The sequence below is a fragment of the Lagopus muta genome, chromosome 3 (genome assembly GCF_023343835.1).
Source record: "Lagopus muta isolate bLagMut1 chromosome 3, bLagMut1 primary, whole genome shotgun sequence".
In the NCBI taxonomy this organism is placed as follows: domain Eukaryota; kingdom Metazoa; phylum Chordata; class Aves; order Galliformes; family Phasianidae; genus Lagopus; species Lagopus muta.
Window position 1 is genome coordinate 42,380,160 of NC_064435.1, and position 24,602 is coordinate 42,404,761.

The 24,602-nt window shown below is 35.3% G+C and overlaps 1 protein-coding gene across 1 annotated transcript in view; it reads left to right on the forward strand.

Annotated features, from left to right (window-relative positions):
* CCDC178 (coiled-coil domain containing 178) overlaps positions 1-24,602 on the forward strand; it is a 183,651-nt gene that overhangs the window by 129,299 nt on the left and 29,750 nt on the right. The window contains exon 19 of the mRNA XM_048940597.1: positions 1,965-2,114. Coding sequence (XP_048796554.1) covers positions 1,965-2,114 — 150 coding nt within the window. The remainder of the gene's footprint in view (positions 1-1,964; positions 2,115-24,602) is intronic.

Sequence of the window (24,602 nt, forward strand, 5' to 3'; positions counted from 1 at the left end):
CTGGGACTTCATTAGTCTGGTAATTCAATACATTTAAAAAAAATAAATCAGGGAAGATATTAAAGCAAGGCTTGCATTTTATTGAAAGTCCTTAGTCTTCTTTGGCTCTGGGCAAAATTGTATCTATAACATATGGTGATTTGTATCTAAAACATTGGTGATTTTTAGAATGGTCCCAGCTCATGCGTTTGTGTTGCCCTTCCAAATAGGGCTTGACTAGCTGCAATAGAGTCTGGCTCTTTTAGTATTCACGTATAAATAATGACTTGAACCATCAACCAGTGATCTGAGAAAATAAATCTAAACCTCTTTATGCTCAATATTTCTTTTCTGCCTCACGTGTATCTTTTGATTTGCACAGTGTTCTGTCAAAGGGAAGAAGTGTCAGGGAAGTGAAAAGAGTAACAGCTGAATACTACCAGAGTAGTATTCTCCTACCAGAAATGCAACTACAATGGTTTACGAACTCTTTCTTTGGATTTTGGCATTGCCATTACTTGATGGTTTCTGACTGTCAAATCAGAGAAAAAGAGAAAGCTGCCATTTCTCCTGCTGCACAGAGAGGCTCCATTCAGGGAGCACCTTATGGTGGCATTGTTCCAACTGCTCTACCTCTTCTGATAGCTCTGCTTTTCAGCAAGGGTTTCCATAGCACATAGCATTACAAATCGTCCATAAAAATCATAAAAACTCAACTTGTTTTCAACCATACTTTTCTAACTTGAGAAACTTTTAGACTAAACTTTTAAACTTCTGTGTTATAAGACTTTGAAATATTGCCTTAGATTACGGCAACCATTCTTCATATGGACATCTTGGTTTAATTAGATGGCCCAGACTTGTACATAATTGTAAGCCGTCCTGTACTCCTCCACTTTATTATGTGCATCTGAATTTAACAGAAGTACCTCCCAAATACAACAGGCAACAGCTTACATAAATTTAACAAGCGTTAAGCTTGCCCATTGATCTTCCTTGTGCATCTCTCCTCTCTAATGGGTGGTATCATCATCACTCGCTATCCTATTTTAAAAATACATTTTAGGGATATGCACTTAAAGCATATCTCAAAAAATATTTTTAAAAGTGGAGATCAGGCATCCTGTTTTGTACTTATGAAGCTAGAAGAAATTTTCATTCATCTAACTACGGATAAGTCCAGTTGGGCTTCCCTCTCATAAAATGCATGTTTTTATGAAAAAATAAAAATGAAAGCAGAATTCCTTGATGTAAGTCAATTTTAAATTAAATCAGATTGTCTGTGTAACTTAGATAAAATACCTTAGAAAATTCTACAACTGTTGCAAAGTCATGAATTATAATTACAGGAAATTCAGAGATCATTTTGAAAAACAATGGAAATTCGTCTGATTATGGAAGCACACTTACCAAACAGTTCACCTGGTAGCGAACCATGATGGCTGATAATTAAATTAGACTTTAAAATCAAGTCAATCAAATTACGATTGGGAAACTTTACAATTATTTATTTAAAAAAAAAAAAAAAAGGTGATTATTGCATTCTCTCCTATTTTGTACAACATGGAAGAAGAGATTTAAACAGTAAAATGTAAAAAAAAATTAGTGGATCTTTTGGTAATTAAGACAAAATAATTTTTATACAGAAAGAGGACTTATGTAGTAAGGTAGAAGAGTATTTTTTCTAGTAGTTTCTATTGTAACTGTTTTAAAACTTTATTTTGGTTTATTTTCCTGATAAAATAATGGTTTTCTCAGGAAACCATTTTTAATAGTATTAATTTCAGTATAAGTGTTTTAGCAAAATTCTAAACACTGTGAAATCGTTTGTAGATTTCTTATTGGTTTCACTGAAACAATAATCTTATCTATATTTTAGAGATGTTCATGAGGGAATGAGTCAAAGAAACTGTGGAAGTGAACTGTAATTTTGTTTCTCAGAATGGCATTTTGTAGTGAGTGTAATCAATTACTTTTCTCTTTAGGCCAATCTGGAGCAAATTATTAGAGAAAATCTGTTGCTAGCTCAGGAATATCAAATGTCTCAGAAATGCTACTTAAACTGTAAAGAAGGTCTCACAGAACTCTACGACAGTAGAATCAAGGTGGAAGATTCATTTAGAGATCATCAGCAGGTAAAGTGCCAACATCACTCATTCAATTAATGTATTTCCTATTTAAAATGCATATGATCAATAACGCCAATGGAATATATGCTAGCAATATGTCAACTATCATGTGTTTTTTTTTTTTTCTTCTTGAGCATTTTTTATATTTTCACTTCTTTGCTTGCTTGTTTTTTTGTTTTGTTTTGTTTTGTTTTTACTTTACAGAGCTGTTATAAAAGGTATTAATTATTCATTGCCATAGTTCTGATTTTTTTATTTTTTTTTTTAAACCTGGAGTGTATTTATTTTTGTACAAAACTGTATTACCCAGCATAGTATCCAGCACCCTAACGTTATGCATTTCTATCAAATAGTCTTTCAGGGGAATTGTGAGCTTTACAACAGCTATAATCAGACACTGCAAATGTTTAATGTAGAAAACATATACATGAAAATGAAAAAAAACTTAAAATCTAGTTTGATGACTTCCATGGTGGAGGTATACTGCTGAGGTATGTTCTCTTGAATAATTAGTTACATTTGAATAGGGTTTCTTTTTGTTTAAACTTAACAGTGTTGTGGAACATAAATCGAGATGTTGTAAAACCATTTTCAAATGTTTTTTTCTTTTTTTCTTTGCTTTGCATCTATAGATCTCAGAATATGAGCATTGACTATATCAGCATTAACTATAATTAAATCAAAAATATTATCTAGGTATGTTAACCAGACTATTGCTTGGTTGTCTTTCATGTCTGTATTTCTGAAAATTAGTACACATGTAAGTAATCATGTACAAAAATTGTAGGTTAATGTCAACAGTTTCAGGTAAGATTGTTTATTACCTTTGGTTGTGGATGCAGGAATCAGGTCCTGTCAATATTAATATTTCAGTTCATTTTCTAAAAATGCAGTGAAGAAGTTTTCAAATAAATAAATGAAATGTGAAGTTCAAATTATTAGTAGTACTCTGCTTGTATTAGTCCCCTTAGTCTCTCTTAGTCCCCTTAGTCCCTCTTATGTCCTATACCTGTATCTTCAGCCATTACTCATTTCCCACAGACCACCTCAGTAAATCTCTGACTCTGAAATTCAGCATACTTTGAATTTCAATTTGTTCCTTCTAAGGTATTCTTGTTAACTACGCACCTTTCTATATTTCAAGAACAAAAATATGTTTAAGTCATACATTCCCAGAGATAAGAGTATTGGAGAACAAGTTGAAGATCAAAACATAAATAATTGAAGAAATTCTGTTCTATTTCTCATCACCAAGCAAGTGCTAATTATGCTCCCTAAATATGATCTAAAGGCAAAGCTATGAGCACTGAGATGTTTCTTAGCATGAGTGGGTTATAGAAGGAATTGAAAATATTTTTTCTGAATACGAAATTAGGGCATACTCACTATAATGCTTTCTAAAGAAAAATATATCTGTGTTAGGTAATCTGGACCTTTAATTTCTTTGGATATAAGAATGCCTTCTGGATGTAATTGTTCTTGGTAATATTTGTGAAACAGATTTCCCACTCAGCAGTTTACCTCTTCTGGACACAGTGTGGGTGATATTATCATACATCTCGGTGAGGTAATATGGAAGCAAACAAAATTGCAAATGAGTTGGCATATATTATTGCTTTTTTCCTTCTCAATTTGAATACAATAAAATAAACATAGTAAAATACAGCAAAATTGCATTGCAATACCAACAGGATCTAGCTTCATCAGCTCTGCCACATAATCATTTGTTTGGCTTTTTAAAATCTTGTTTATGAAGAAAATGGTTATGAGTATGATACTATTCTATAGAAGCTTATAAGCAGCATTACAACATGTGTACCTAGTTTATGGTAGAAATTAGTGATGGGAATATTTAGGCTGACAGTCCTCAGTACCATTTAGTAGCAATATATATACGAAGATGAGAAACTCTATTGAGAATATTAATTTTGTGAATTACAGTGACAACTACTGTAATTTCCTTTCTGATAACTCTTCACTATGTTAAGAGACTAACTAGTCCAGCAATTGAGGCAAAACACGTCTATCACTATCACAGTGTATTTAGCAGTTATGACAAAAGGAAAGAAGGTGCTGACTACATACAGAGCCTATAAAAAAGTGTTCTTTCTTCTTAGTTGTTTTTTTTTTTTTTTTATGTGAATTACAACTGCAATGGAAAATCAATTCTGAGGGAGTATCACAGTAATGATTTTTCTAGGTGTTGCACTACATACCTGCATTACAATGTGCAGACTTCAAGAAGTGTGTTCATCCATTCCTAAATCCTGAGGACTTTCTTCTCTTAGTGTCCTATATATATAATTATATATTATTATTATACTGTTTATATACTATTTATACTATGCTATATTATTACTATATATTATTATACTCAAAATGAGAAGCTAGTTTTTATGAATACTGATGCTAAAAGCAATCTACTAATATTAAATTTTTTGGCATATTTTAAATGGATGTAGTAACTGCTTTAACTAATGAAGTAGGTTTACTTTGGGATCCTACGCAGCTGCTTTGTTCAGCCCCAGAAAAGGCTCTGTCTTGATAGCTGAAATAATGTCTTTGGTAACATGATGTGTTTTATCATGATCTTGCAAGCTTCTATGTACTGAGGAAGGTGCACTTATGAACAAGGAGGATACACACCACTGAATCGAGGAGCTATGCCCATGGAAAGTATAATACTCTCTTCTGCATAGTGAATGCAAAGGAATTCTATTGGAGGAGGAAAGGATTATTTTTTTAATACTGCTATTCAGATGCAGTGGCTGAGACAAGGTTTTCATATTCCACTGTTGTTGTCTAAATTTCTACCTATCATGCTATAGGAGATAGTAGCCTGATGGAAAACACATGGACAAGTTTCAACTTTGCTGCAATTTCTGCTTCCTTCAATTCTTGTGATTAATTAAGTTACTATGTAGCACTGGTTATACGCTTGTTTTTGCAGGTGTATAGTACGCTTCTGCCTTTGTTTTCTTCACCCTATTATTATACTACAAATTCTTCAATTCTAACAAATTCTATGAGATTTTATGTTTTTGCTGGGCTTCTGAAATCAAAAAGCTAGCTAGCAGTATCAACATTCACTTGGAAGGGTTGAAGTTTCAAATGTTCTTTTTTGAATTTGTTCTGGAAATGTTAACAGGTTTGCAAACTAGTGCCAGAAATACTTGTGTGCATGATGATCAAAACTAGTTATTTACCATATCCTTTTTATTCTGGGCAATCTTGGAATACCTATCCCAAGAATGAAATCTTTTACTTCCATTGTATTTTGCTAATAAATTAGTGATTGTACTGTAGGCATCCGTTTGTTCTCTTGAAATTAGGGTTGATTCCAAAATATAGGGATATATCATTATATGCTAACAAACTATTTACTTGAATCTGTTTAACAGAACTTTAAGAATTATTTTTGTTCATGTAATCTGCATTTTAAAAAAATCTCCCTGAAAACTACTATTAGTTTAAAATTTAAGTAAAAATTCGCTCTCATATTCAGGTTCTGTTCAAGAGGTCATATTATACAGAGGATGTGGGAGAAAGGAGTCTATTGATTTCTCGTTTCCTTTTTTTTTGCTTTCAGGATAAGTGACATATTATTGCAGTAAAACATATGTAGGGTCAATTCATTCTGAATAGTTATTAGAAACCATGATAACAAAAGTCATTACACTGCAGTTCAGTTTTGACAGTAAAATTTCTGCAACATTATCACAAATCCTCACGCATTAGTGCAATGATCCTTACTATAGTTTCATATTAGAATCAAAAGACTGCTGTAGCATGCTTGATACAAAAAGTCATGCAAGTCAAGTGAAGTTCTTTTATGCTTTTATATAAACATTTTCATGTCTTTCTTATGTATGTGTTTGGCTCTGAGCCCTCTTGGAAATTACTGCCTGCCTTTAGTATTTTGTTCAGCTGGGATACAGGTTTGTGGGTTTTTTTTTTTAAATGAAGTTCTCATTGTTTTGAATCACTAAATAGAATATAAAGTAAATCTGATGCATTTCAGTTTATGCAATTAACTTCTGATTTTGTGGTTCCCATTCACTGACCTTAATGACAAAAAACAAAAACAAACATTATTTGTAAACAAAAAAAAACAATTTCTGTCTTTAAACTGTATTTTTGCCCATTCAGTTCACTGTGGAGATCTTGGATTGTTTCATATCTTCACAAGACTAATAATGAGAGCACTGATAATGTTACATGAAGAAAACAGACCTCCGTACCTATTTCCTCACAAGTCTTAAATGAAAAAGAAACCTATTAAGGATTCAATGTGAAAGAAAATTATCATAAAAGAAATATCAGAATTTCTATTTTGTAAATGTTTAATCAGTTTTCACATCTGTTTTGATTAAGACTAGAAATTAGTGATGGAATTGATTTTTCTTTTCTTTTGCAGATGTAACAAGACTAAATAATAGCTTTTAAGCAAAAGTGTGTCATTTACAGTTTTCCTGAGTTTTTTTCTGATGTTAGGATTTTGACACCGTGATGGGTTCTCAGAATAGACAACTTCATATAAAAACAGAAGGAAAAGATGTGTCTTCCCTAAGCCTTTTATTATGCAAACTTGCTAAACTTTCATTGAGCTAATTATATTTAAACAATGTAAGCATCAAATTAATTATAATTAAATTTAAATCAATAACTCTGTAAGTTCAGATGACGCCATAAGAAAATTCATACAAGCAGGCAATCAAATCATACTATTAGTTTGGCAGCAAAACAAAGTTGTTGAAATAATTTAAAGAAAGTCCATTTCCTTTCTGTATGTATCAGCCATATCAATGGCTGGTCAGATTAGATTTGCAAACTATAGTCAGAGAACAGGATGTCTGTAGGACTCAAATGTTATTTCCAACAGAAAGTTCCAGAGGATGTCATTATAGGAAGTGAAATCTCTTTATTTCGCCGTAAAAAATTATACAGAAATCTGATAATTCCTTTAGGTATTTGTTTTAGAACTTGGGTGTTCTCTAATGCCGCTGGAGAAAAGATTAAAAAACCTTTTTCCAAGCAATGTTTTTTTAATTAAAGACAGAGCTTTTCATTTTTCCCCCACCTCTGTATGCCTATTCCAGTCTTCGTTTGGTATAGATTAAACAGAATAGGAAGACAAATTGTGCTATCTTCTCTACCAAAGTAGAAATGGACATTTTTAGCAGTCCTTGAACTTGACAGTTCTTTCTAACACATAGATACCTATTAATGTGCCTATATGAATAATGTGCAGAAAAGACCTGGTCTCTACTTCCTCTTGTTCGGTCAGGAGGTAGATATAATATTCTGTCCCAGGGTTGATTTTTTAGGTATCTGGGAAAATATTATTAGGCCAAGAGAATTAATTTTGTGTAGATTTTGCAAAACAATTGCCTTTGGAAGTAAAACTTACCTTGACCTTAGTGTTCGAGCAGTTTTGCATTAGGGAACCTATGTACCAGTGCTGACTTCACCCATTATCTATGCTACATACTTGTTTCTTCTAATAACGTTTAATAGTGATTTTAGAATTGTTACTGTCACAGATACATTTAATCAAAACCAGGCAGAAGATCTTTCATTATTGAAAACAAAATCAACTAAAAAAAATTTAGTTATTTTCTTTTGTTTACATTTATAGCAGGCAGGTTGAGTGACTGCAGAGTAGCAGTGAACAACTTCCTTAAGAAAAGTTCAAAAAATGTTTATATCTTATTTTATATACTTCACATTCATTTTTAACCACGTGGATTAATAGATTGAGATTTACGTTCTTATTAGCTACATAAACTCACGTTCATTCACATCAACTTCAAACTTACATTAAGGGCATTATTAAGGTCACAGTGTTGTAGCTTAATCTTACAAATACTTTCTGAAAATATTTAGTGTTATAATAGTTTAACTTAGCCTTTAATAACAGACAAAAACACTTGCAGCAAACAACAAACAAAATGCTCTGACTTAATAAAAGTCATTCTTTTGCTTTCATTTTTAGCTCATAAACAGCATTATTAGAATCTTTCAGGATTATAAAGCACACCTACCTTGTAACTCATCTCAAATGCCTTATTAGGGGTACTTTTGTTAAAATCTTATTAGGCCTGTATTTTCTATACTTATATGCTTGAAAAGCTAAAACATTCTTAATAGTTTAACATATAAGATTAATGTGCCCTGTTATGCAAACTGTTATTCCAGAAACTGGTAGAAACTTTTGTATTGCACTTCTACTTGGAATTAAATCCATTAATCAGAAGGAATGGTCTCAACAAGAATTAGCAGGAAAAAGTTTTGATGAAACAATTTTCGTATGAAATGTTGTGGTGAAGTTCCACATGCATTTATGCGTACTTTGAACCAGTCTTGTGAATGTATGGCTCGAGGACCTCTGTGGGAGCCAGCGCTTCAGTGGCTGCAGTCAGTTGCTGAGGCAACCAGCCAGCATAGATTTTTTTTAAAACCAGACGTCTTTGCTGTTTTGCTAACTCCCAAGGACACTTGTCCCAATGAAGTAGATTGAGGCAGACGTAGCATTTGAGGACAGAAATCATATTTGTTATCTGTAATTATGTACACTTGACAAAACTCTTAGGTTGGAATATAAGATTATACAAGGAAAGTCTTGCCAATTGGAAGAGCCGAGCTGTGCAAATATATTTTTGTTAGAAATTAATATGAAGAGAAGATAATATAAAGAATTCTCAAAATCTTTTTCAGACTAATCTGAAGCTAAGATTTTTCAGAATTTGGGACAAAAGAAAAATGCTGGAGGTTGGGGAAAACAAATATTTCTTTTCCAAATAATGTTTGTTTGTTTTGATTAAAAATAAAATGTTTGGAAATCAATGGATCAAATGCCCCCAGGAAAGAGCATTTGATATTTTTCAGAGAGGAAGACGGAGTACTTCTTCACTTAAATGTCAGCAATGCAGATGCTCTGTATTCCCTCAGATTCAAGTGCTCTGCAGTAATGATTGGAAATGAAATTTCCTCCTTTCCCAAGAACACTTGCATGAATGACCATGTTACAAATTATCCTTGGCTAAGTCTGTTTCAGTTTCTCACTGCAGTCGTACACTGTGAATAATTAGTTTTGGAGGAGACAAAAGGATGAAATCATTAAGGTGTCTGTCTAACAGTAGAACACTGGTCTGAAATAAATATTGGTAAATTATGCTAAAAGTAGTTTCATCACTGATACTGAAGTAAGCAACCTCTGAGTAACATAGGTCTCAGGGCTGGGCCTGCCCAGGTGTGCGATACCTTCTTTCACATCTTTGTTGTAAATGGGACAGTGGGAATGTGAATTTGAGTCTTCCTGTTCTTGAGAACACGTAAGCCCAGAATAATTCTGCAGTTAGAGTACAGTTCCTTCATAACTCTCAGGGTTAAAGCTTTTGCCTATGTTACCAAGAAAGGTCGTGTTGGGTGTTAGGAAAGGTTCTTCACCAGTGGTGGGTGTGGAACAGATTGTCCAGGACAATGGTCATGGCCCCAAGTGCCGTGTTCAGGAAGCACCTCGATAACACTCACAGACATAAGGTTTAAAATTTGGGTCATCCTGTGTAGAGGCAGGAGTTGGACCCTTGTGGGTCTCTTCCAACTTAGAGCATCACAGAATCACAGTATATTTTATTCTGTGATTCTATCATTACTGCATGACAGGGGACTTCCAGCTGGAATGTACTTCTGGCATCCCTGCTCCTACTCAGCCTCTGTCATATGGATAAGAGGCCTTTTTCTTACTCTCTGGATACAGTGAGGATGTGGTGAGCTACCTGGACAGTTGTTGAGGTGTCTCAGAGATCTGGTTTGTAACATTTCTACCTCTTCAGTAAATAATCACTTTGCCTGTTAAACTGTTCTCATCTGATATTAAATTAAGCCTGTAAAAAAGCCCACTAATTTAGAATATCCACAAATGGCAAAGAAGGGGAAAGAAATGATAATTTGAATAAAAAAGAGAGACTACATTTATTGTATTTGCACCGTAATTAGATGTCAGTTCCCACCTTTAGCTAACTTTCTGTTTTATTCTGGGTAATGTGGTTGTTGGGATTTCAGCTTTCCTGCATGCTCCTGTCTCTTAGCGAACAACCCTACATATCAGTCAACCTTGTTTTTCAAAATTTCTAGCAGATTTAGGTGGATTTAATCTTTTCCTAAAAACTAGCAGAATGTACAGCCTGAGAGAAGACCAGAAGTTTCCTTCTGTATCCTCAAGTTACCCTGCACATCTAAATAACTGCAGCTGCAGTTAACTCCTCCTGCATGCTGGCTGTGTATCTTCCTCGGGTACCAGTTTGGAGAGAGGGAGTAAAATTAAATGACCTAGGTTAGAAGTGACCTACATTTTCTCTAGGGAGCAGCTGTAGCACATCAATTCATGTTCTCAGGTGTGGATACCTCTGAATCACTGGAGCTAAATCCAGGTTTTGGGATCTGTTGGAATGAATTCTTCATGTAAATATTAAAATTATCTATCCCTATTAAAAAGGTAGAAAAGATGCTTATTTTCAGATTCTAAAAATAAGTTCCTGAATTGGAGAATTAATGATTAATTGCAAAATAAAGAGGGTGGGAATGAGGAATTACAGTATGAAAAAGCACCAGGACTGTTCTAATTTTCAGAGATAAAGTGTGTTGAATGCAGCTTTGCTATCTACTTTCCCAGTAATGCAATGTAATTTTGTTAGTCCTAGTATGTTTTAACACTAAATCTAGCCATTCTTGACATTGATTTCAGTGCAATTTGCGTAATAGGTCAAGTAAAGTGGTGCTTATTGACTGCTGATTGTATATGTTTTTCCACCTGAAGTGTTATTGTTAATTGACATACTCTTTCATTTTCTTGAAATAATTTTCACTCTATTTGAATAACTGCCCGTAATTCCCCCTTTGTAAACTGGGTCTGTTTCATGGCAAATATCAAATATAGTTTTGAGAATCAGATAAATTGCAGGCAGTAATTCATTCCTTCAGCAACAGAACATTACAGTAATCAGATTCAAGCTAATTTGTCAAACATAATTTACCTTTAGTGAATATGTGCTGTCTGCCCCTAACTAAATCACCCATTTCTAAATGTCTTGTAATCTTGTCCCATGCCATTATTTCTAGTAATATTCTTGCAAAAGAATCCTGGCTAGCACTAATAGCCTGAAGTTTTCTGAATAATTCTTTGTCTTGACATATTGCAGAATGTTCTACCTCTAACTATGTGATTACAGATCCTGTATTAACAGGTATTAACAGGAGTCTGCTCTTTAGCTTAATTCCTGAAGATTATAGGATTATAGTAAAGGCTATCTAATCATCACATGCTGACTGCTTTATTGGAGCTTGTTGATCGTATTGCCAATGTTGCCTTCAGACTATTTTTTTTTGTAATTACGACTGTGGTGATATGGATGGTACTTTTTGATGCCTTGTTTTCTTCTGAAGAGAGGAAATGGACTAAAGTAACAGAACATATTAGACAGAAACCCGAACATCATTTTAAACAGTAGCAATCTGATTTTCTCATAGGTGTACCACCAAATGATTGGTTTCCTTGTGTTCTTCTATTGAGAAGTAGTTCAGGTTCCTCTGTGGTCCCTCTTGTTTCCTCTACTTGGCTCCAAATGTGTTTCTCCAGCTCTAAGGTTTTCAAAATGACTGCATAAAATAGCAACATAGACTCCAAGGAAAGTTTCCCTTCCTGGAATATCATCTTGGATATGCCTCTTCCTCCGTTGTCTTTTTCTAGACAGAGCATGATCAGTATCACTATCTTCAACTCATTCTTGAAAAAATTCCTTTTATGTCTGCTTTATTGAAGTAATGACTCCTTTTTGTCATTAACCCCAAAAGTCTCCTTTCCTCGGACTCCCCATGGTAGCCTGCAAACCTCTTCTTTTCCCTGCATACCAGAATTACAGCAGAACTCCCTTCTGAGTTACTTCCATGAAGAATGTGAAACAACCAGATTTCCAGCCACTTACTATCTCTCTGGCAGGCATAGATAGCAATTATCCACTGTAATTTTAAAAAGCGTGCATTAAAATCTTGAGGTTATATAGTTTAATTACTCAAAAGATTATTCTGTGACCATGAGTACGTTGACTGTATTAAAGCTACATAACTTGTAGAACATGGAGATCTATGCATTGTCACTACTCTTTGCTAAGTCTGTAAATTCTTCCCAGTATCCTGCAAAGAGAAACCGCCTTTGTGGGTTTTAAATCCCCCACACAGCCTCCAGTGGTCATTGAACTGCCACAAGTCCAGATAAAGCTCAGGGTAGAGAGGCATTAGCCAGCACTCCAGAAGAGGTTCACAAAATAAGAAGCAGCTCTTAAAATCACTTGACCTTAAATGATTGTGGATGCTCTAAAATTTCAGTCTCAAATCCATGGTTACTTTAAAACAGCACTGAAATGAATTCCATCCTACTGTTAATTCTGTCCCTAGGTTTTCATTCTACTGCAAGAAATGTCAGGGTTGTACAGGAGGATGCTGCACTCACCGTTCTCATCTCATCAAGGTCTGGGTGCACTTGATAAGCTCTACATACACATCTTCTCTAAATGAGAGGATTGGTATATTTGAAAAACCTTTGGGGGATCTGGAAGGTTTGTGATGGAGGGTAAAATAGAAAGAACCAACTGATGGGCTGAACAACCATCATTTGTAACAGTTTAAAAGAAATGTACTTTGCGTGCTCAGTACACTTGTTCCCAAAGTCAATGAATGATATGTAATATTGAATCACCGTGTTATTTTCCAGAGAACTATTTTTTACAGTATTAGTGGTGTCCTTTGTGGCTCAGATTCAAATTGCAGCTTTATAGAATAGAGGAAAACTTCCTCATCCCAAGATATAACAAAAATAAATTCACATCCATTCCCTGAAGAAATCTCTATCATGTTACACAAGTTAATATGTAAATGTTTTGAAAATGTGTTTCTTTGGCACCATATTATACATGTAAATGATTACTATTATTTTCTTCCTCTGTGCATCTGAAAGCTAAAGAATTACTATATAATATGCTATATATATATGTGCGCTTTCTAAACATTATAGTCATTTCAGACAAATTCAAGCTAAGCAAAATGTCAAACTTTGTTTACTAATTTCATTCCTATCTTTTCTTTTAATATCCTGTCTTGGTTCTCTAGTTATAACGTAGATGCACCTAAAGTTCACTAGAAACATTTGCCATTAGCTCCTTCTAAAAAAAATTAAATTTGAGGATAATCCTACCTCCAGAGCTTATTCTGTTCCTGGCCATTGACTGTGACAGTGAAAGGCTCATCTGAAAGCAGTGGAGCATCCCATCTAAAAGCATAAAACATATTACATTTCATGAAAAAGCTAATTCAGATTGTTTAATTCTGGTAATATTGCCTCTGTCACCTTCAAAATCAAAATGTTCTTTCCTGTTATTATAAAGAAAACAACCAAATTGCTTAAAAACCCATTTGAATACACAGCTGCCTTATGTTGCATACTAATTTGATTAAAAATGTTTGTGCCTCACCAGCATTTTTTACATAAAACACAGTGGTGAATTTAACAAAGAAATATATTTATATTTTAGCAGTTTTTTTGATGATAGAGTACATTATAGTGTCCTCAACACCCCTGGACCAAACAAAGATCTTGCTGCATTATTGGAAGGCTTTAAACTGAATGTCTCGCTGTATTTGTTTGCTCAGTGCTTTGGGCACTGTGCCAACCTCATTGTGAATAACTGCATTAGTCAAGTGTATCCAAATTATTACAACACAGCGTCCATCCCAGTTATTGCTGTTGAAGCATTTTCTGAATCTTCACATCAGAAACATCTATTTGAGGGGAGAGCTTTACATAAATTCAGGCCAATTTTAATTTTAGACAGAAAATCTTAACATCTTTACAAGTGGCTTGTGTCACAAGATTTTCCTAGAAAGAATAATTAGAAAGTAATTGTACTACTTTTGTTTACTTATTATGAACACCTTGCCTAAAGCGAGGATCTGCCATGACAATAGAATGAAGAAAAGAGGAGCCAGAGCACAATTCACAGTATTTATTTTTCAGCTTACAGAAATAAGTATTGTGAACATCATCTCCCCTCCTTCCATCTTCACTCTACCCAGCTGAACTCCTCATTCCTTGACAGAGATGATGATTCAGTAAGCCTTAGTTGATTTCTAATTATCTAATTGCCTTCAAAAGAGTGACTGCAGTCTGTGTATCATTCTTTTCTCTCCTAGTGGAGTTCCTTCTCCTGATACAGAGATGTCCATTGTTTCTCACGGCAGCAACCCTTGTGCTAAAATGTCTGCAGGATACAGAATGTGAAGATAACCATATTCCCACTCTTCCATTTCAGAATAGCTCAGATCAAGGTGGTATTTAACAATGTTATCTTTGCAGCCCTTGCTGGCTTACTTCTTATGTAAGAGATGTGGCCTCATCATTCCTGTTACATACACCTGTCAAGGCAAAGAAATCTCTCTCCTCCTCAGTTTGGAACCTGTTTTCCTTCTCCTACAGTAAACAGTAATTTTCCTCCTTATCTAGCCCTATTGAAACAAGACTTCAAATCGGCACATTAGTGTTATGTCTTCAAACTTTTATTCACACTATCCTTTACCTTTTGTTCTCAACATCAGCTTCATCAGCGTTATGTTCTCTTCAACCTAAAGCCTCATTGCTAGGAATGAAAATGCAAGGCTCTTGTACTTGCATATGTTACTGAGATCATTGAAGGATTTGGCATGGGAATAATTTGGATAGTCCTAAACAGCTGATAGTTTGGCCTGGTGCACTGCAAAACCAGAAAAGCATATATTATTATGCCATGAAGATCTAAATTATCATCTACTGAACTTGGTTAGAGACAGGAGTTACTCGTTCTGTGAGTTGCAGTAATACCTGACGTTATATTGAAAAGCAAAATTCTCCAAATTTCCTATGAAAGAAACATTTCAAAGCTATTTACTATGAAACATTCACGTTTTACTTCATCATGTTCGTCCCTTGTCTCTGCTCTGAGGTCTAATTAAAAGCAAGCAATAAGCAGAGTTCATTCTGATGGCTGGTCTCAGCTTAACGTAGCAGTTTTGGGGTGCTACTAGCATCACTTCTTTGTTTCTGCTCCGAAACTTCATCAGTCAGAACTGAATGCTTAATCCAAATTCTGCAGTGCTATCCTTTCATAGCGTAGAGGTTGAATGATCTGCCCAACTGAGGAGAGTTTGTTTCTCTGCTATGCAAAATACATGTGCAAAATATAGAAATGGGAATGAATTTCACAAGATTCACTTAACTGGCTAAATAACAAGATTTTCAATATGAGTACATCATTATCACGTTTTGGATTTGAAATATTTTGTCACACTAACATAACTCAGAACAAAATTACAAGCTTTAATGGCAGACTACCATATACAAGTTTCCTCAAGGATAAAGTAGTCTTGATTTTTGACACACGAGCAAGTTATTGTCCATCAGCTGCACAATGGTAAGAGCCTGTGAGCACAGTTCTGCAAATAGTACCGTGTACCAGAAGCATGGTAAATTATTGTTCTGTGAGTGAGGGATAAGTGATTTCTCAGTCAGATGTGGATGCGCTTGCAGTACGGATAGACAGAGAGAATTTATGCAGATACGCAAACCATTTAACTAGAGACATAAATACCATGTCTTGTGATGCTATTGATAGGTCTGTATTGCCTTCTGAGCAACACCACAGTATTTCTGTGCCTGTCTTAAATTATCTCGCATTGAGAACTCGTTACAGAGTAAAAGAATGCAGTGACTAAACGTCAGAGCAGCTGATGCATGCTAACCTTTTCATGTGTCACAGCCCTCTGACAACTTGAGTTTTACATATGCCTTTGGATTTTTTACATTAAATCATCAACCTGCCAATGTTGTTCCCAAAAGTAACACTCAAAAAATGATTCTGTTGAATGATCAGGGAGCTCTTTTATTTTATTTGGGCAAGAATGAACACTTCTGGAATTTTCTTGGATTTTTTTTGTAACACTTTAGGATTTAGAATTACAGGCAAAGGCATTTTTTCATGAAAAATAGCTAGTGGACCTTCATTTTGATTTTGATTACACTACATGATGCCATTTATACATGCATTTTTAAAAACAATTATTCATTCAGCACTCAATCCACTTTCCTAAGCAATCTGATATTTTACATGTACGCTTAACTCTTTGAATGTAGTCTGCTTGCCAATAGCTAAATATCGGGTTCTGTAAATGGTCCAAGACTTCAAAGTAGCTAAGGCAGCCATTCGTTTGAAATTCTCTGAAGTTCTTGTAGTGCACATATCCCCATTGCCTGAGTATATGTATTACCCAAGTGTACTGAGAATACAGGTAGCAACAACAGCCTTTTTATCAGACAGTTAATCTGACCAAGGGCAGAGCACCCACCACCTCTCTGGGCTATCTGTTCCAATGCCTCATCACACTTATTGTAAAAAACTTCTTCCTTATTGTAAAAAACTTCTTCCTTATATTTAGTCATCTCTTATCTTTTCATTCGAAACCATTTTCCTTATCCTATTGCAATAGATCCTGCTAGGGAGTCTGTCTCCTTCCTTCTTATAACCTCCCTTTAGAAAGTTCACTTTCAGGTCTCCCTGTAGCCTTCTCTTCTCTAGGCTGAACAGCCCCTGCTCTCTCAGCCTTTCTTCGCAGGGAGGTTTTTCATCCCTTGGATCATTTGTGTGGCCCTTCTCTGCGTGCACTCTAATGTGTCCACATCTTCCCTTTACTGAAAGCTTAATACCTGGGCAGAGTACTCCAGATGAAGCACCAGTGCATAGTAGAAGGGCAGGATCACTTCCTTTGCTCTGCTGGCCATGTTGCTTTTGATGCAGCCCAGGATAAGTTGGCTTTCTGGACAAGAGCGCACTGCTGGCTCACATCTAGTTTACCATCCACCAGCTTGCCAACCTTTCTATTCCCACCAGATATTTTAATCTGCACTTTTTTCTGTATTTTTGGGAGGGACAAAGGCTTATGATAATTAATTTCTCTCTCTGTCATGTAAAGCTTCCTCTAGAAGGGGTTGTCTTTGATTTCCTTGATTTTGTGGATGTATTTTCTTCCCAGAACATAGATGTGTGACAAACAAGAGACCACGAAGAAAGAATTAAGCCCAAATCTCCTTAGAAAATGGTTTAATCTACTATAACTCAGACATATCTGTACAGGAGCAGATAGGACATTAAGGACTGTTAATTAAAGATACTATGTCAATGTACAAAATGAGACAAGACAAAATGAGTTCCACCTTTCTTTCTCAGCCATTTTCTTCTATTTAGATGCAAGGTGGTCGAAGTATAGCAAACAAACTGTAAGATCATCTGGTACTTGAAAGATCTTTAGCTACTCTGAGCCTCTGTGTGAGATCCAGAATCCTGCAGCCATTATTTATTTCTAGAATTAAATGGTGAGACAGTAGTAGTTCAGAATTATCACAAGAATACTACAATTTTCTAATGTATTGTCCATGATCATTAAAAGTACTATCAACCTCTGAATACTGAGTGACAATCAGTGCAAAGATGTCCAGCTGCTGCTTTAAGTCTGGTATTGGGACTTGTGAGCTGGGACACGTTGGGCAGATACCATGCAAGGGTATTTTCTTAAATTAACAGTAGTGAATGGTGCATAAAATTGTCACTAAGATGAATTTATTACTGTACTATTTCTTCTCACATTATTCTGTATGGGGTGCTACCCCAACAGAGTTTCCAATTCAGTAGTATGCCTGAAGCCAGGGGTTTTATCAGCAGTGTGTCAAAGGGTGTCTGGCTCTCATTCATATATAATTTACTCTTATTACCCAAGTTATTTCTATTGTTCTGCACTAACAGTTGTATATTTTCTAATGAAGGTTTAAATCAACTGGGAACCCGGGTATAAAGAGTATTTGAGTATTTTGTGCCAAATATGGATTGTTTGTCTTCCTGTTAGTTATGGTTTGTGAGTGTATTAATGCTAAAGGAGAATTTTTGTTTTTTCCTTTTGCTTAGAGTTAACATTTAACATTTAATAAAATTATGTGAACTTTTCAAGTGTTCAAAACAAACAGTGTAATTAAAAACAACAACAACAACAACAAAACAAAACAATGTTAGATTATTAAAATAAACATATGAACCTACCTAGCCTTCCTAGATCAACTTTGGGCCATATTGAACTTGCAGTCATAACTCCAGTAGTATCTTGATGTTTAGTATTTACTGGCTGGATTTTGGCAGGAGCTGAATAACTTCATAGCTGCAGTTGTCTATAATATTCACTTCCAAGTTTTGAAATATGTCCAAATTTTGAAATATGTCTTGCCTGTTGTACCTGCTGTATGCTGGTTGTCTCTGACTATGGAGTTGTGTGCGGTGAGTAGAATATGCTGACACTTGTTGAGCTAAAAACATTTAAACTTTGGCACAGTCGTATTGGTCCTTCTTTTTCTGTGTCTGTGGGAAGGCCCTTGGTGAACTGGCTGCCTTTTCCACGTTACCTTCCTTCTGCCAAAAGACAGGCAGCTGGGGCTGTGGTATGTAATGATGGAGAGAGCTTGATGAGTGTCCTCCTTCCTACACAATGAGCACTGGGCTATAAAGCCACAGCCACGTAAGCTCCAAGATATTGTTGATGCAGGTGAGTAAAGAGCTGAGCCTGACCAAGCATCCAGACTTATTGTCTGAGACTCATTGTTGCTTTTTGCGCATACGTCCAGCATTTAAAGTATTTTACAATTGTGTCTGAGATTAGCAAGTGATGGTACTTTCTACTGTAGTGTACCCTCTTGCTGCTTTTTACACGTTGCTTTTTTTGTTAGGTACCAGTAAGAGATAAATCTGTTAGAGCAACTCGTTTCTTTTCTTTTTCCAGGCTTTTTGATCTTTGTACCTCGTTATTTATGAAGGCCAAGATTAGCCACTGCTTTTGTATTAAAATTCACATTTTAGAAAGATAAACCTTTTTTTTTTTTTCCTGTAGAAATTCTGATGTATCAACAAATTGAACCAACAGCAAGGTTCTGTCTTTCACTTCAGATATCTTTTTTAAATTGTCTCCTCAACTGGAAGTGTGAAGGAGTTATTCAAATGCCTACAAAAGCCCTTAGTCTTTGACATTTTCCAAGACAAAAAAAAAAAAAAGAAAAGAAAAAAATAGCATTATGTAACTCCCACAAGTTATAGGTCTTTGATGCCCTTTAATCAATATATTGTTTTCCTAAATATGCCCACTATTATACGCATAAACATATCAATGATTCTTAATATGGCTGCATTCTGAAAGTGTGTTAACACTATCAAAAATGTCTGAGAACGAGCTGAGAAAGCAGGTAACATTGATGAAAATTGTTCTGGAAAAAATAAATGTTTAAGCAAGTTGACTGTAGCTGATTACATTTTTTTTCCCTTGAAAACACGACAATTTTTCTGAACTAAATTATTCGTAGGATTTTATTTAGAAACTTCAAAAGGAACATAGGCTTAGGGCCTCCGTCACAACTTGTATTCATATTAAGTTACTTAAATGTAGTGCAGACTGGGGTCTTTACCAACTCTCTCAAATAATCTAGATGGTTTTTCTAAGGAAATATTATTGAATATGTGTGCATAGATTTTTACCATTCTCTTTTGTTGAAGCTATACTGGTGACTACAGTGTAGGAAAGTACCCAAGCCTGCTCTGAACTAAAGCAGAACAGAGTGTGAGCTTTTGTCTTTGACCTTCAGATGAGTGGCATAGCCACCTCGTGGTTGGTTCTTATGCTGAAGGTGTTCAAGGCCAGGTTGGATGGCTCCTGGACAGCCTGATCTAATGGGTAGCAAACCTATCATGTCAGGGGTGTGGGGGTGTGGAAGTAGATGGACTTTGTTTCCTCCCAGCTCAAGCCATTCTACAATTTTGTTTCTAAGGTATTTTCTTCTGTCTATATGGGTATACTTTTAATGGAAATTAAGATTTTAAAAGCTCCTCAGTAGCTCTGTAAGTAAAAAATTGAAGTTCAAACACTGATGAGTGGTCATCATTGTGACAGTGTTGCTGCAATGGTAAATGTAACTTAAAGGAATAAATGAAGGCTACTGTACTGTATTGCTATCAGATTTTATATGTGATATATATGATGAAAGAGATTGAATTAATCCTTGCTGATACATTATTGGTATCTGAAGAACAAGAAGAAACAAATCACATGCATTTCCCCACTTAATTATTGTGCTAGACACTCATTGTCATATCATTGACCTATTTGGTCATGCCCAAGTTAATCATGCCTGAACCTTTTCCCGGTGGGAAATAAGCTTTTTCACTTCCTGTCTTGCAGGAATATCAACTAAAACTCAGTCACATATGCCCACAGTCTGATCACTGCAGCCCACCGTAACCATCGTCTCCAGCAGTGAGACTGCAGTCTGCAGCATGCCCGTGAGAGCGGGTGTCAGAAACCCATCACTTCCTGTGTGCCTTTGCTCAACTTCATTCAATCACTTACCGCATTAAATCACACCAACCTCTGTTTGCAGAAGTGTTCCCCTCCTTTACTCTTTTTCTTTTTTTAATCCCTTTTTTTTTTTTTTTTTTTTTGTTTGCAGGGAACTGTTTTGTCACACTGAAATAGAGTTTATGTGCAGTGACAGCCTAATAAGCCAGCAACTTTAGTCGCTTATTAAAGTCAAGCATGTGTCTTTGTTTCATGTTGCTAATGATGTGGAACCGTCGAGGCCCGAGTATATTTCGTCTGGACGGTGTGGGAGCGAATGCTGAGAGCTCATTACTTGGCTCCCCATTGGAATCCTGCAGGCTTCTGCTCATTGAGGAGACTGTGGGGGCTTTGACAGAATTATTATACTGAATATTTTTAGACTCATTAACTATATCACCAAAGCAAAACATCTCTTCCTTAGATGCAAATGGCTGCAGCTACTGTGGCTTTGCTTTAGTTATTGCAGAAAAAAGGATGAAGCTTGAAAACAACTTAGGGAAAAGATTTTCATGCCTGAATGTTTGAATTTGTAACTTATATTGGGAATGTGTAAGCCTTTTTTACCACATTTAAGCCACTCATGTCTAAGTGCCATTTAAAAATGCATATATTCAGTTTCATGTAGTAAGTGGTGCTCAATCTTTCAAATTTAGAAAGTGCCACTGAAGAACACAACAGGAGCTTTCCAAATTCTGCTTTCTATTCCACAGAGAAAAAAATTAAATGTAATAAGCTCGTGTTAAAGTAATTATAGATGCTTGAATTAAGCCTTCAAAGGTAAAGGAATTTGGAGTTAAGGTTGCAAATTCTGACTTTCCCTTCACCAAAAATGTAAGTACTGTGCAATATGAAAGATCACACATTTTTCCAAGCCATACAATTCCTAACCACAACAGAGTGATTTAAAGATGAGGAGTGAGACAAGATTTTAGCCAAAGTCTGAATTTCCTTGCTATGGTGGGTTTAAGTTGGTTCTTAATGTTACTTTATTGTAGCTTTTTGTGGTTTAATTGAGACTTAAGATGTACTTGAAGAAAAATATGAATACCTTAAAATTAATTCTTCACAGCAAAGGACAGAAAATTGCATTTATGGCTCCATTTGTTGGAAAAGTTAAGTTGGCTGTGAACTGTACATTATTTCAACTTCTATAAAATTGTATTTTGACTCTTGATGGAGACCTTTTCTATATGTTGTGTACAGGCTTACTTTCTATAAATTGTGAGCCTGAGTAATTGCATAAATATACACACATTTTAAAAAGCTAGATGAGTGTTTTTCCCATAATGAGTGCAAGGTTCCATTAGGATTTTATTCTCCAAAATGTTTATAGGTGGAAAAACAACTATTTTGATTCCTAGGAAGAAAGACATTGCTCTTATTTGTGGTTCATTTCCTGCTAGAGTATTCTCTGACAATGGTGACACTGTCTTTATACATCAAGAAGTTCTTCTTTTAGTGACTGCCAGGGACTCTGGAGGGAATACTTCATATCTGAAACATGTTTCCCTTTGGGATTTCACCATCAGAATAACTGTTCTGATCAGCAGCCCATTAGAATTTTTTTTTTTTCTTTCTGAATCTATGAAAAGGAATAGTTAAAAATCTGACAGACAAGAAACTTGGGCCGAATTGAAGTTCACCGTTCCTCACGTAAGAACTCCGTGTTCTCCCTCAAGCAGTAAGTTCTTAATAGGTATAAGAGCTGTTTGGAGTTCTCAAGGTAAGCGTTTTGAATCTCTGAAGCCTCAGAGTGGACAGACTTCATTTTAAGATTTTGCAGTTCCTTTTCAAACCAGTTTGTGGCACAACGCTATTTAATTTAGATGCTGAGAAAGATTTCCAACTCTCATGCTTCATTGTCAGTATCTAAACCTTTAAATTTAAGCACCTGGATAATAGTAGCTTGATATAAACTAGAAAAACACAGTCCTTTAAGAAGACGGTGTTATTAGTATGGGTTCCAGACAGGGTGCCAGCTCTGAAAACCATGGTCACAGCTGTACATTAAGACACTTTTCCTTTAAGCAGCAGATGACTTTTCACATTTGAATGTGAATACTCTGTCAGGAAAATTCTCACCTGCAGAACTGGTTCACAGTTGTGATTTCAGAAGTTTTGCAGTAAAAATAGCCCAAAGCCAACGCACCTGTCTAGATTCATAGATGATCCAGGGGAAATAAAACAGACGTGCTGTAGGCATGCAAATGCAATTGTTTCATTTCTTACAGATAGAATTAAAATCAGTAATAGTACTATAAATAGATGTTTGCTATCAGTTGTATTTATGATTATATGATTATCCAGACTTAAAATCACTGTACAATCCCTCTGTCTTTTTACTTATTTTAGCTATTTTAATATATGTCTCCTTTTAGTGTTGGGCAGAACTACTATGGTTTTTTTTGTTTTATTTCACCTTAATTGGTCCTGCAGTGAAAAAACACTTGTCAAATGGATAGCTGTTGGGAGAAGTGGACTAGGAGAGTACTTAAGTGTTATTAAGATGCAGTCTTGAGCTATGCCATAAATACTTATCAGATTATATAATATAATCAATTAATTTCTCTAGATTCTTAGTGGCTGTATTTCAGTGAGTTCTGTATTACGCATCTCTCAATGTCCAATGACATGCAATTTTTCAGTTATCAACCTTTTAGTCACTACGTAGTAGGCAAAAGTGGTTTTTGTAGGCTATACATCAAATTCAAAGCTCATATGGATTTTAAGCATATGTTTAAAATTTCTGCATTTCAGTCAGCTGACCTCTATAATTTTCTGTTGTCTGGTCTCCATACAAATTAAGATCTTTGCATTTATACTGAAATGGTTGCCTTAGATGAGGTAGTTTTTGCACTGAAGATGCATTTTTCTTACTGATTTAAACCTATGGTGGTTTTCTTTTATGCATACTTTTCATGTAATAGAAAAGATCATATTTTATCCTATACAGCACATATATTTGACCTCAGAAAGAGCCTTTATGACTTTGGAGCAAAAAAATTATTCATGTTAAGAATCTCCATCTGTTTTTTTTTTCTTGGTTTGTTGTTAGTATTTTTTAAAAATAATTATGTTAATAGCAGTCAGTTTATTGATGCATTCTTTATGTTCTAAACTCACAAATAGTCTAAAGCATCCAAATAAGCAGTTATTTTGTATTTGAGAACTGAAAAACAGTTGGCGTGCTAGTGAATCTAGTCTTTAGTTTTGAAACAGACATTAATTTTGTCGTCTAGGATTTAGTACCTGTGTCTGCACTGAAACAGGGATAAGCCTGCTGAGCCCTGTGCTCCTGCTCTCATGATCTCCTTAAGTGGGAAGTTTCTGAAGCACGGTTTGTTCCCCTTCTTATTTGTGCACCCAAATTTTCTTAAAAAAAAAGAAAGAAAAAACAAGGTGAATGTGGAGGGCATAGTATCTTTTCTCAGTGTGGTGATTGTACTTCCTATTGCGTTGTCTGGCTCACAGACCAGATAGAGAGGCATGAGAAGGTTATTTATTCATGCTGAGCTCTTAACAAAAAATCTATTCCTTTCCTCCCTTAGACATGTACACTGTAACTTATCCCTTGTTACACCCCGGGTTGAAGTAAGAGAGTGCCAAGAATGAAGCCCGTTTGATGATGTCACAAGGGTCTTTCAGGACAAAACATGCACGTGGATAGGGAACTAACTAAATGCACCAGGGAAGATCATGTTGCGATCCTCCAAGGCAAATATCCCTGATTAAGGAATGTATTGTGTTAATTTTGCTGTGTTTTGTAGGACTCAAAGATGTATAAGGCCATATGACAGAAGACAGTTAAACAAACTTTAAGGTTCATAATATCTTTTGAGTATTTTTTCAATCTGGCCAGTCCAGCTCTATATCAAGAAATCACTATTAAAAACATTTTAGCATGCCATTTTTTTCACCATTATCATTGCATTGGAGGACTGACAGCATTACTTCTCCAACAGTTTTGATGCATTTAAAAATAAAAAATAA